General features: G+C 41.4%; 1 protein-coding gene across 1 annotated transcript in view; it reads left to right on the plus strand.

Annotated features, from left to right (window-relative positions):
• The window catches only part of myo15aa (myosin XVAa), a 126,153-nt gene that overhangs the window by 32,799 nt on the left and 78,728 nt on the right, over positions 1-14,626 (plus strand). Inside the window, exons 12-23 of the mRNA XM_078418384.1 lie at positions 180-303; positions 1,150-1,245; positions 1,916-2,047; positions 3,575-3,700; positions 4,985-5,062; positions 6,103-6,239; positions 7,425-7,470; positions 7,934-8,058; positions 8,483-8,600; positions 9,499-9,674; positions 13,437-13,521; positions 14,540-14,572. Coding sequence (XP_078274510.1) covers positions 180-303; positions 1,150-1,245; positions 1,916-2,047; positions 3,575-3,700; positions 4,985-5,062; positions 6,103-6,239; positions 7,425-7,470; positions 7,934-8,058; positions 8,483-8,600; positions 9,499-9,674; positions 13,437-13,521; positions 14,540-14,572 — 1,276 coding nt within the window. The remainder of the gene's footprint in view (positions 1-179; positions 304-1,149; positions 1,246-1,915; positions 2,048-3,574; positions 3,701-4,984; positions 5,063-6,102; positions 6,240-7,424; positions 7,471-7,933; positions 8,059-8,482; positions 8,601-9,498; positions 9,675-13,436; positions 13,522-14,539; positions 14,573-14,626) is intronic.

The raw sequence follows: 14,626 nt of genomic DNA on the forward strand, positions 1-14,626 counted from the left end.
TGTTTCATCCATTATCGGCCGGGAAATTGGAGGCAGAGCAGCATCATGGAATATGGAGGTCTCTGTGGACCTGGATATCTGCGGATGATGGGGCAAAGGGCAACACTGAGATGAACAAAAATCTTCGCCAGTTGATAACCAGGTTTATTTATGTAAGGATTTCTTTTTTTTTCTTACAGAGATGCTGTTGCCAAGATCCTTTACTCTCTGATCTTCAACTGGCTGACTGACAGGATAAACAGATTGGTTTCTCCAAAGGCAGAAACAATGTCTATAGCCATCTTAGATATTTATGGATTTGAGGTATGTTAAGCATCCAGACAAATGGCCAGTTGGTGATTTTGAGCTAGTCTAGAAGATTTTTTTCTCCTAATTTAAGGATTTCCTATAAAAAAAAGCACTGGTACTGACGCATTATGATCTGTGTAAATACCTGAGACATTTGGATGACCAATGGCCCGTATTAGTACACTTGCCTGTGCACACCTCCACCTTCCTTAACCAGGGAGGCAGATGCCTCAGCCCGTTCAATTTTGGCATTGCAATAAAGATTTGATAGAGAGTGACAATAAAACGCCACCCCCACACTGCTAAGGGTGCTGATGCAGGAGTTCTGTCATATGATTCATGCCTGCTCAATAAGCAGTGGTATCCCATTCTTCCCAAATAAACCAGTTGGAAAATTGAGTGCAAACCTACTTCACTCTGGTCTTGCTAAATGTTTTACTCACTCATGTCGCTGCCCATCCTGAATTTGTTTTTACCAAAAAATAAGTAAACCTGGGATCTGTAAATATATTTTTTCCTGGAACTAATCTAAAAATACTGAATGTTGGCGAGAGCTGACCTCTTGGAAAACTTGTTCCAAGTTCATCCAATTAAGTGCATATTTTCCCTTCTCCATTGACCCTGTTTCTCCCACACATGAATCAAACTTAGCAGTCAGCTCCATGCCATACCTGCTCGTTATATATAGAATAGAAGGCAGGAAATGTGATACATTGAGATCCAAATTAAAGATCAGAAGGATGTTATAAATAAAATTTAGAGTTTTCCCTAAAGTACAGTAGTCCATGTTTACTCTGCTTGCACTTTGCAGTGTCTAATGTCTTGTTTACATAACTAATACATTTTTCAATTTGTTTCCAGGATTTGACTATAAACAGTTTTGAACAGCTGTGCATTAATTATGCTAATGAGTACCTACAATATTTTTTCAATAAGATCATCTTCAAACTGGAGCAGGTACAGGATGCAATGTTTTCATTTTAATTTTAGGTAGGACAATAGATCCTGCAATCTTCTTGCCTATTTCAGAGATCATATTCAGATGAGTTAATTAGCATCTACACTCGGGTGCAACCAAACTCTTTATTGACATGAAGTTTACAGAGTAAATAGTATGCATGATAATGATTGATGCAGCAATAAATGCAATGACAAATGTAAAACAGTAGAAAGGTGTAAAGATTGTGATGCAATCTGAAATTGTGCATTCAAAAAAACGGAAGTTCGATAAAGGAATAACCAAATGAGGTAGAGTTAAAAGTAAGAGTATGTGGAATTTGCACCTTAATGAATTGTGCCGCAGTGACTGACAATAATTTTGGCCATTAGTTTGAAATGCCCGAAGAGTTTCTTAGAAACTGCCCTAAACACATCATCATTTATTAAAATGGGATGGAGAAATTTACAATGAAAATACAATACAAGAAGTCTGAAGAAGGGCCTCTACCCGAAGCATCACCCATTCCTTCTCTCCAGAGATGCTGCCTGTCCCGCTGAGTTACTCCAGCATTTTGTGTCTATCACGAGAAAACTTAGATTTCTTGTAGAATTTACCTGTGCAATTTTGCTTGAATGGGTTAATTTTTGTCTACTTGGTTGATTTTAATGTTGCATTTCCATTTAACAGGAGGAATATATCAAAGAACAGATTGACTGGAAACAAATTACTTTCAGTGACAACCAACCCTGCCTTGATCTTATTTCACAGAAGCCTTATGGGATCCTCAGGATACTGGACGATCAAAGCTCTTTCCCACAGGTCAGACTCATTCCTCTGGTTCTGCTTGTTAAAAACACGATACCTTGCACAAAGACAGAACATTAATCTGAGATCTCGTTTCAACACAATATCTGTCTTTGTCACATTTCTCTCCCTCTCTTCTCTTTCTTGGTCTTGGTGTGAAGTCTATGATTCTTGTCAGATCAAGTAAGCTTGCTTCCTCTAATCTTCAAATCAAGTTCCTGAACTACTTGATCTTAGCAGGAGTGGAGAAGCCAAGTTTGCTCTTAAGGCTTGTATTTATTTTTCATATTTCATATTTCAGATACAGCGCGGAAACGGGCCTTTTCGGCCCACCAAGTCCGCGCCGCCCAGCGATCCCCACACACTAACACTATTAACACCATCCTACACACACTAGGGACAATTTTTACATTTACCCAGTCAATTAACCTATACCTGAGCTGGCCATGGCTGGGGAATTGGATGCAATATAAGGATGAATACAGAAATAAAGGCAAAGCTCAGATTCAGAAAAAAACCTTGATCCAGTTACCCATTGATACTCACTGTCTAAGTACTCAGCGAGGAATTCAGGGCAAGTGAATGCTGACGTTTTCATACATGTTACTCCAGTGATAGCAATTTTAGAAATCCCTGTGAAGGCCAGTGCCTTAAGACACTCCACCCCATTGAGAATCAACCCCTTCATAAATTGACAGCCACCAACTTCAGCAAATGTACCCAGTAAGAGTCAGCACCTTCAGGAACTTCTACGCAGCAAAAGTCAGTAAGTTTAAGAACTTTATCCTCGTGAGCATCAGCACTATCGGATATTGCAGCCCTGTGAAAGCCAGGGACTTTAGGTATAGTGTGACTGGAAGAGACAATGTCTTCAGGAAATGCGCCCTACTGAAAGCCGATCCCTTCAGGAACTACATCACAGCACATATTACCAACAATGTGAATTGTACCCAATGAAAGTCAGCATCTTCAGGAGAGGAGCCCAGTGGGAAGCTCCACTCTAAAGATCTGTACCCCATGAGATGAAGCATAATCAGAAACTGTACCCTAATTACATCACAATGGACAGGTTGAGCTGAAGGGCCTGTTTCCATGCTGTATGACTATGATTATCAGGGTCTGTACCCCTATGAGATTGCCTCGACGAACTATACACTAATGCGCATCAGTGACTTTAAGAATAGCATCCTGGTGAGAGTCAACAACTTCAGGAACTATACTCCAGGCAGAGTAACTAGCTGACTTTGTAATATAATTGTCCCTGGGATCCCATTCATTTTTGTATCAGTAAAGCATCAATCATCCATCTAGTGACCAGGTTTACCATTGACTGACCGTATCTAGACATCTGCTTCTTCCCCGATTCCTCATAAAGCGCTGGATATTTCCTGCAATTAAATGCAATGCAAGAAATATTTATCATCAACTTATCTGAAACCAAATCAAATACATTTTCAAATAAAGGGTGTATTTCAAACATATTATTTCCTGTGGCATTATTATTTCTGTGTGAAATTTGATCATGGTATTCTTACAATTTAGGCAACTGACCATACCTTCCTGCAAAAATGTCACTACCACCATGGCAGCAATTCTCTGTACTCAAAGCCAAAGATGCCTCTGCCTGAATTTGCCATTAAGCATTATGCTGGGAAAGTGACTTACCAGGTACTTACCCGCCTTTATTTATGCTCACTTCACCAATGAGTCAGATTGTCAATGGACATAAAGTGGGATCAGATTGTTGATTATAAAATGTGATGTGCAAAGTATTATGTTTTGGTAGAAATAATGAGAAGGGGAAGTATAAATTAAGGTACAATTTTAAACTGGGGCAAAAAACACTGAGAATGGAGAGTACATCTGTACACAAATCTTTGAAGGAGGCAGAACAACTTGAAAGGGTATTTAGGATCCTTGGTTTTATCAGTAGAGGCATGGATTATGAAAACTGAGACGTTATGCTGAACATGATGATGAACCATTGTTTAGACACTGCGTTTAATTCTGAGCACTAAAGGAAATATATCAGAGAACATTTGCCAGAATCGGTGCAAGTGAGTCTTCAGTTGTGTGGAAGGACACCCAAAGCTGAGATTGTTCTCCTCAAAGCAGTGAAGATTAAGGGGTTTGGTAGAAGTGGTGAGAATCATGAATGGTTTTGATAGTGTAAGTAAGGGGAAACAGTTTCCAGTGGCGGGATAGATCAGCAACCAAAGGACATACATTTGAGGTAATTGGGAAAAGTAGAAGAGAGAACACAGTGAAATATTTTTAACACAGTAGTTGTAATACAAATATGCTGCGTGAAAAAAACAATGAAAGCAAATTCAGTAGTTACATTCAAAAGAGAATTGGATAATTATTTGATGTGCAACTATTAGCATACCTGAAAGACCCGCTGAGTTACTCCAGCACTCTGTACATTCAGTCTGAAGAAAGGTCCGGACCCAGGGGGTATGGGGAGAAGGCAGGAACGGGGTACTGATTGAGAATGATCAGCCATGATCACATTGAATGGCGGTGCTGGCTCGAAGGGCCGAATGGCCTACTCCTGCACCTATTGTCTATTGTCTATTATCTATTGACCCGAAATGTCACCTATCCATGTTTTCCAGAAATGCTGCCTCATTTGTTGAATTACCCCAGCAATTTGTGTCTTTCTTTTTTTACCTTTACTGGCACAGGCATGATGGGCTGAATTGTCATATATTTTTGTGTGTGTCATTCTGTGATGTTACAGAAATATGATGGCGAGGAATGGTGTAAATAGACCAGAAAGAAGTAGTACCTTTATGTTGAGAAATTAGATGACTGTAGATACCATACAGCATAGACCGTCCATATTAACAAGCACTTTTTCTGGATTTGCAGTCCTCTTTCGCTTCATGCTTCTTTATTCTTTAAGGGATCTGAATAGAGTCTAATTTCATTCCTGTTTATTTTTAACAGGTCCACAAATTTGTTGAGAAAAATCATGATCAGGTTCGACAAGATGTCATCGAATTGTTTGTGAACAGCAAAATAAAGGTGAGTTGGAAAAATTTCCTGACTTGATAGTTTCGACTCAGTCCCTTGCTTACGTTTGGTCTTTAACAGCTGTTGTTTAAATTCATTGTTCCTTATTACGGCAAAAATTCTAAATAGTTCACAAGGGTATCCTAGTTAATTGATGCATGTCATGTACTGACAAGCCTGGGCTATTAATTTCTGCCGCCTCCGTCATATAGTGGAATAACCTTATGAACAGCGTCTCAAATGGAGGAGGCCTTGAATTCATATTGGAACCAAGTGCCTTATCTGGTAGGAATGATGGAGGTGACACTGAAGGAATGAATTCAGTGCTGAAAGGAGTCTCCATCTGGAAGACATTGCGATATTCTATTAACATAACGTTCCAAAACATTGATCAGTTGATATAATTCCTGTAGGGAATCTGTTAACAACCCATATGCTCAACCTACATTAGTCCTAACTATTCCAAGACCCAATGCAATTCCATGCCCTGATTTATTCTGCAGGTACTTCCAACTCCAACCCTTAACTGCAGCCTCAGGCCTATTGAAGAACTAAAACTAACATTTAGGTATTACATCTAACCATGAGCCACTAATACCCCAACTTTTATCTGTAAATATTTTTGGACATTTTACATAGTTTGTTCTTAAGCACCATTGCTTATTCAAATAGACATACCATATTATGAAAATTTGTTTTTTGCCATAGGCAACTCTCAAAAATTCCTTGTCAAAATAAAATATGGCAAGTATAAATGGATGGTGGATGAGGCAATGGGAAACATGAGCTAACCACCTACCAGTGAAATAAAAATTACAATACGTAAAAAGAGGAGCAATTTCCTTTGCATCCATATCCAAACATTAAACATAAACATGACTTCACCCCAACCTAATCCTATCTCTAATCATATCAACTACCCCATACTCTCCCACCCTCCTAATCCTAATTCATCACAAAACTCATGGGAACCATCAAAATGAACAACTGGATTAAATTATTTCAACAAATGAATTAATTTCATGACAGAATGTATTTTTTTTGTTTATTAGATTCTGACCAGTCTATTCATGGGGCAAACCATGAAGATGATGTCAAATAAGAACAGTACTATTAGCCGTAGGTATGCTCCCACTGTGGCAGCCAAATTCCAACAGTCTCTGATGGAACTGGTGGAGAAGATGGAAAGGTCAGTTTGGGATATTAACATTGTATTTCCCTTACCTGGTCCAGAAACGACCCTCAAATCTAATCCTAATCTGGCACCACCTTCTAACACCAATCCAGCACTAAATCTAACCAAACAATAGACCCTAACCTAACATTCCTTGGCTTTTCTGGTGGATATGGTGAACAGCAAAAGCCCCTTGGGGTGATATGAAGAAGAGCTAAAAATTCTGCCTGAGCCTTGACATGCAATATTATTTATAACAAAGACCAAAATGGATGAACACATTGGTCCTCTAACCTCTATGGGTTCAAACTGTGTTCGAATGACTGGTATGTTTGCCTATAGAGCAAATTTCATCCATTATTTGATAATGTTCTGAACTGTCTTTTAGATCTGATAAATGTGCATCTTTTAACACCTTTTTCAGAGTGGATCACTGCTTTGATAAACTAGGACCTCGCGAAGTGTTGTAGAACAGAGAACCCAGGAGAACAAGTACATTGTTCCTTGATGGTGGAATCACAGGTAGACAGGGTGGTTGTGAAGGCTTTTGGCATGCGTTGGCTGTCAACAGTCAGGGCACTGAGTATAGAAGTTGAGATGTTATACTGCACTTGTACAAGACATTGGTAAGGCTGTGCTTGATGTATTGTGTTCAGTTTTGGTCACCCTGTTTTAAGAAAATGCAATTAAGCTGGAAAGAGTGCAGAAAAGTTTCATGAGGATGTTGCCAGGACTTGAGGGACTGAGTCATAGGGAGACGTTAGGTAGGCTAGCACTATTCCTTGGAGAGTAAGAGACTGAGGATGATCTTATAGATGTCCATAAACCACAAGGGGCACACATAGGATGAATGCATACAGGCTTTTTCTCAGGGTAGGTGAATCAAGAACTAGAGGATATATGCTTACGGTGAGAGGGGAAAGATGTTATAGGAACCAGAGGAGCAGCTTTTTCACAAAGAGGGTGGTACTTATATGGAACGAGTGCCAGAGGAAGTGATTGAGGTGGGTGCAAAAACAAAATGTAATAGGCATTTGGACAGGCGCATGGATAGAAAAGGTTTGAATATGGATCAAATGTGGACAAATGGACCAGTTTAAGTGGGCATCTTGGTTGGCACGGATTGAAGAGCCTGATTCCATGCTTTTTAACTCTATGAATCAATGACTCTAATTAATATAATACATTCTGATTTTTCAGCTGCAATCCTTTCTTTGTCCGCTGCATCAAGCCAAATAACAAAAAGGTAAATTGAATTTAGGAGCTTGTTGACTTTGGGATCTCGGGTGCATTAATGCAGACATTTTAGCCTGGCATTTGGGATAGAATTAATAAACTATTTGGGACCAGGTAAATTGGCATTGTGGCTTAATGAACTAATAGAAGTAATGATCAAAAAACAGAAATGCTGGAACTACTCAGCAGGTCTGGCGGCAAAAGTGAAGAAGAAAACAGGGATGTGATTTCAAGTAAATTACTTTTAAAAGTTCTGATGCTAAATATCTTCACAAATGCTGCCTTGCCTTCTGAGTATTTCCAACATCGCTTAATATTTTAGGTTTGTAATAGAGGCGTTGGGGTCTGGCACGGTTTAAGTGACAATAACTTTTACTTTTGTCAATTGATGGCAATCTCATTCAGGAGAATGCTTAACTAAGGTGCCAAAGGTTACGCTACACCATAGCAGTAAGCATTTTTCCTTTGTGCAGGAGCCTGAACTCTTTGAGGTTGATGTTGTCAGCTCACAATTGCGATATTCTGGGATTCTAGAGACCATCCGCATTCGTAAGGAGGGCTATCCTGTGAGGATCACCTTTGATAATTTCATCAAGAGGTCAGTATAGAGTCCATCTGTAACAGGAGGTTTTTTTTTAATGCAAGTTCATGATTTCTATTAGACGTGTGAAGATTTGGATTTATTTCATTACCTGAGAAGTTGCGAATGAAATTGAACGTTGCCCATCATTCTCAAACATCCACAGTTCTGATCTAAAAATGGTGGGAAGATCATTAAAGAATATCTAAATCCAAGTCTTTCTTTCTATAAATAAAAACAGTGAATTAAGGAATCAAAAAAAAATCTGTCATGTTTAGAAAAAAAAATGTAGGTGAATGCCAAACCAAACGAAGACCAAATTACTTCTATTTTACAGCATCCACTGATTACCGTTTTTTAATTTCGCACATCGTCATTGTTACTGATGAATAAACTGCATTGTTACTCAGTTGAGATTAGTAATACCAGTATTTTTTTACAGATACAAAATCTTATTGGGACTTACAAATCAAATAAAGGCAGATGGTGAAAACTGCATTGCCATTTTGAAACAGATTGTTCCTGTCAGCAGAGGAACATACAGCATAGGACTTACCAAGGTCTGTTCACAACTTCACTATTATCAAAGTCAAGTGGACTTCTGTGTTATTTTACATTTCTGTTCCTATAGAAGAGTCATAATTTTATTTTTATTTTCCGAAAACGTTGATTACTAGAGATTTATTTTTCTCATTGTCCCCAAAACACCTTGATCTCTTTTTTCTTTACACCATTTTCACCACACAAAAATATTGTGACCACCAAGCCATAACTTTTTACATGTTCTCCATGTAAAACACATCCCTAAAACCCTGCCTATCTGTTGTCCAAAATATATCTAAGGAAATAAGATCAAAAAATATAATTCCAAAGGTAATAACTCTTGCTTGGGGTACAGTTCCACTGAGGATTTTGAAGCTTTTTGAGATGATGTCTATTTTCCCATTGTGGTTCTGGAATTTTAATCCAGACCATCAAATGGGAATCATTTAGATGTTTCTAAACATTAGGCATTGAAAACTTAAATTAACCCTTATACTGGAGATTGTGGTGAAACTGCTGGAAGCTTCCTCATAAGCTTCAATAAGCTTTAATAAATGGCGCAGTGGTAGAGTTGCTGCCTTACAGCACCAGAGACCTGGGTTCGATCCCGACTACGGCTGCTGTCTGTATGGAGTTTGCAAGTTCTCCCTGTGACCGCGTGGGTTTTCTCCGAGATCTTCGATATCCTCCCGCATTTCAAAGATGTTCAGGTTTGTAGGATAATTGGCTTGGTATGTGTAAATTGTCCCTAGTGCGTGCAGGATGGTGTTAGTGTGCGGAGATCGCTGGTCGATATGGACTCGGTGGGCCAAAGGGCTTGTTTCCGCGCTGTATCTCTAAACTAAACTAAACTAAAAGCACTGTACATTTATAAATACATGTGGAGTGACAAGATTCCATCTGGTTTTGCCTCAGCTTTTCATCAAGGAGAATTTGTACCACACTCTAGACAGTAAGCGAGATGGCCTGCTGCTCATGGCCTCTCTCACTCTGCAACGATACGCCCGTGGATTCTTTGCCAGGAAACGTTATACAAAGCTCCGGAGATCAATCATTCTGCTGCAGGCTGCAGCCAGAGGCTACACTACCAGGTAAGAGTGAAATCTTGTATCTAAAAAGTAGAGGTTAATCTGATGTTAGAACTGAGAACCATAAACAATTTGAGAGGAGAAATGAATGAATTGAAGTTACAATCAGTGCAGCCATAATCTTATCAAATGGCAAAGCAGCAATGAAGGGCTGAATGGCCTGCTTTTGATTCTAATTTGTATTGGATTTGTGTAAGGGCCTCAGGAGCTGTGGTGCAGTCAGTGAATGCACCGTGACCAGGCTGTGAGCTTCAGAGTATGAGGGTCTAAGGGGAATATTTTGCAATTGGGTGACTGGTTGCAGTACAGTATGGACTCATGTCCACTCACCTGTCCGTATGCAGTTTAATATCCATGCCTACCCAGGATACAGGTGAGCTTGGGCCAAGCCCACCCAGTTGTCCCCATGTTTCAGTGAGGTAGACTAGCAATGTTGTGGGTCCCGACATGCATGACAGAGCTCACTAATCATTCAGTCATACATCAAGGGAATGGGCATTTAGCTTAAGGCAAACAGCATTACAGAGGATGATGGAAACAGTCATTGCATTGTGTGAGTATGAAAAAAAGCAATATTCCTGGTGTATAGGACCAGACGTATTTAACACTCATCTGCAGCCCCTGCCATTAGGCAGCATTATTGCCTTGCCCAAAGCAGCGTGGAGCTACAGAGAGGAGAGCATTGAGAGGCCATCAGTATATAGACTGATCAAGTATATAGTATTGGTGTTGGCATTGGTTTATTAGTGTCACATGTACCGAGATATAGGAAGGATTTTGTTTGCATGCATCCAAATAAATCAGATGATATTATACATGTATACAATTAAGCCATACACAAATGCATCAGGTAGAGCAAAGAGAAAAATACCAGAGTGCAAAATATAGCTTTCAGCATTGTAGTATTACTGTACCAGAGGACTATAATGAAGCAGGTTGGAAGATTGAGCCTATACTCTAGCTTATTGTAAAAAAACATTCAGAAGTCTGATAACAGGTATAACAGGTATAACAGAGCTTTATTTGTCGTTCGGCACCGAAGTACCGAACGAAACTACATAGCAGTCATAGAAAAAAAGAACACAAGACACATAACCCCAACACAAACGTCCATCACAGTGACTCCAAACACCCCCTCACTGTGATGGAGGCAACAAAACTTCCACTCTCTTCCCCACGCCCACGGACAGACAGCTCGTCCCCGACCGACCCGCACAGTCCCCGCACCGGGCGCTGAAACGTCCCACGGCCGAACCGGGCGATGAAAGGCCCGCGACCAAGCCTTGCGCAGCTAAGTCCAGTGGCCGAGCCGCACCGGGCGATGTAAAGTCCCGTGGTCGAGCCGCACCAGCGATGTTAAGTCCCGTGGCCGAGCCGCATCGGGCGATGTTAAGTCCCATGGTCGAGCCGCACCGGGCGATGTTAAGTCCCGTGGTCGAGCCGCACCGGGCGATGTTAAGTCCCGCAGTCGAGCCGCACCAGCGATGTAAAGTCCCGCGGCCGAGCTGCACCGAGCACTGTTAAGTCCAGCGGCCAAGCCGCACCGGGCGATGTAAAGTCCAGCGGCCAAGCCGCACCGGGCGATGTTAGGCCCCGCAGCCGAGCCGCGCCCCGCGCCGTGAGGAAGAGAAAAGTTCCTCCCCCCCCCCCCCACACCACCACCCCCTCCCACACATACACAACCAAAAAAATATATAAAAACCATCCCAACACCGAAACACAACAAAAAAAAAAAAAAGGAAAAAAGACGAACAGACTGCTAGTGAGCCGCTGCCGTTAGGCGCCGCCACTTGAGAGGGGAAGAAGCTGTTCCTGAGTCAGGTGGTATGTGCTTTCAAGCTTTTGTATCTTCTGCTCGACAGGAGCAGGGAGAAGAGGGAATGACTGGGGTGAAAATGGTCCTTGATTATGTTGGCTGCTTTTCCAAGCCAGCGTGAAGTGTAGATGGAGTCAATGGTGGGGCGCCTGGTCTGTGTGATGGATTGGGCTAATTTAACAATTCTCTGCAATTTCTTGAGGTCTTGGGCAGAGCTGTTCCCAAACCAAGCTGTGAAGCACCTGATAGTATGCTTTCTACTCTGTATCTGTAGAAGTTGTTGCGGACATGCCAAATGTTCTTAATATCCTGAGGAGGTAAAGGTGCTACTGTGCTTTGCTGGCCATAGCTTCAGTGTGGTTGTTTCAGGCCAAATTGTTGACAATATTTACGACAAGAACCATTTCAACTTCGGCACCATTAACGCTGTTCATAGATTTAGAAACATAGAAACATAGAAACATAGAAAATAGGTGCAGGAGTAGGCCATTCGGCCCTTCGAGCCTGCACCGCCATTCAATATGATCATGGCTGATCATCCAGCTCAGTAGCCTGTACCTGCCTTCTCTCCATACCCCCTGATCCCTTTAGCAAAAAGGGCCACATCTAACTCCCTCTTAAATATAGCCAATGAACTGGCCTCAACTACCTTCTGTGGCAGAGAATTCCACAGACTCACCACTCTCTGTGTGAAGAAATGTTTTCTCATCTCGGTCCTAAAAGACTTCCCCCTTATCCTTAAGCTGTGACCCCTGGTTCTGGACTCCCCCAACATCGGGAACAATCTTCCCGCATCTAGCCTCTCCAACCCCTTAAGAATTTTATATGTTTCTATAAGATCCCCCCTCAGTCTTCTAAATTCCAGCGAGTACAAGCCCAGTCTATCCAGTCTTTCCTCATATGTAAGTCCCGCCATCCCAGGGATCAATCTGGTGAACCTTCTCTGTACTCCCTCTAAGGCAAGAACGTCTTTCCTCCGGTTAGGAGACCAAAACTGCACACAATACTCCAGGTGCGGTCTCACCAAGGCCCTGTACAACTGCAGCAGAACCTCCCTGCTCCTAAACTCAAATCCTCTTGCTATGAATGCCAACATACCATTCGCTTTCTTCACTGCCTGCTGCACCTGCATGCTTGCTTTCAATGACTGGTGCACCATGACACACAGGTCACGTTGCATCTCCCCTTCTCCCAATCGGTCACCATTCAGGTAATACTCTGCTTTCCTGTTCTTGCCGCCAAAGTGGATAACCTCACATTTATCCACATTATATTGCATCTGCCATGCATTTGCCCACTCGCCTAATCTATCCAAGTCACTCTGCAGCCTCCTAGCATCCTCCTCGCAGCTAACACTGCCACCCAGCTTCGTGTCATCCGCAAACTTAGAGATGTTGCATTCAATTCCCTCGTCCAAATCATTAATATACACTGTAAATAACTGGGGTCCCAGCACTGAGCCTTGCGGTACCCCACTAGTCACTGCCTGCCATTCCGAAAAGGACCCGTTTATTCCTATTTGCGAGCACTGAGCAGTAGTTCCCAGGAACTAGTGGACTACCAAAACAGTGCTATTGCTTTAGCTTAGAGACACAATGTGGAAACAAGCCCTTCGGCTCACTGAGTCCACGCCGACCATCGATCACCCTACACTAGTTCTACGCTATCCCACTTTCGCAACCTACACACTAGGAACCATTTACAGAAACCAACTAACCTACAAACCTGCATGTCTTTGGAGTGTGGGAGGAAACCAGAGCTCCCAGAGAAAATCCATGCAGTCACAGGAAGAACGTGCAAACTCCACACAGACAGCACCCGTAGTCAGGACTCTAGCATTGTAAGGCAGCACTGTGCCCTACTTTTTGAAGTTTTGTGAAGCCTGTTGTGAGAATGACGGGAGAAAGAATGCCCTACAAATCTTTTCTTCACTTTGTTTGGCTTTACAGGAAAAAATTCAAAAAGTATAAGAAAAGCTTGATTAAAGTCCGATCCGTTGTTCTCATGTTTACAAATCGTAGGAGATTCCTCAGGGTGAGTTGGAACACTGGGTGGTCATTTCACATATTGGCATCAAAGATGCCCTGTCTAAGCCCACCTTGTCTATCATTTCCTCCTTCATCTGGTTCACGTGCACATGGTCTATTTTGTCTGCGTCATTCCAGTTTAATTGGTCCAAATTCACCTGATCCATGTCTACAGTTAGATTCCACCTGGACCATCTTATCTGGTGCCACTTATCTACCTGGACAAACCCCATCTGATCCATTTAATTTACATCCACTTGGTTTTTTTTCCAATCTATCCATGAATGCCTCATCTACTGGGTCCAAGTACATTCAATCTACTTGTTCTATGTTTACCTGATCTCCTTGATCTGTATCTACTTGACCAATGTCCACCTAGTCAGTGTCCACTTGGTATGAATCTTCTTGGTTTAAATTGATCTCCTTCCACCGAATCAATTAAATCTGCCTGGTCTGCGTCTGTCTATTACATTTGGTTTGTGTCCATCTGCTCTCCATGTTTGCTGATGATATTTATCTTCTCTGTGGTTGAGGTGGATGTGAACGATTACATGTCATTATCTGAAGAAGAGATGGAGTGTGGCCACTTTAGTTTGGACAAACCAGTCATTCATTTTATTATTGGTTCAATTTGCAGTGCATAAAATGGCTGTTATATTTGGCTTATATATAAAAACAGAAAATACTGGAAATACTCAGCAGGTCAGGCTGAATCTATGCAAAGAGAAACAGAGCTAACATTTCAGGCCCTTTGTCAGAACTTACTAACGTTTTAGATCAAAGATCCTTCATCTGAACGCTCTTTCTCTGCTATCTTTGGTATACCAAATTCACTATGTGGATCTTGCAACTAGAGCAAGTCTTTGCTCTACACAAAGCCTTTTCTCCAGATTTTGTACAAATTGAGTGGTGCGAGCAAAGACAAATTGTGATCAGTTGTGTGACCATGAAACATCATCAAATGTTTCTGAAACATGGAATGGTAGACTACTTTCCCAGAACCACATTTTTCTTTCTTTTTGTAGATCCGTGAACAAAATCGGGAGAGGATTGAGATGGTAACAGACATCCTTTCATATATTTTTTTATTGTGTGCTTCTTTCGTCCTATCA

The sequence above is a fragment of the Rhinoraja longicauda genome, chromosome 21 (assembly GCF_053455715.1).
Source record: "Rhinoraja longicauda isolate Sanriku21f chromosome 21, sRhiLon1.1, whole genome shotgun sequence".
NCBI lineage: Eukaryota > Metazoa > Chordata > Chondrichthyes > Rajiformes > Arhynchobatidae > Rhinoraja > Rhinoraja longicauda.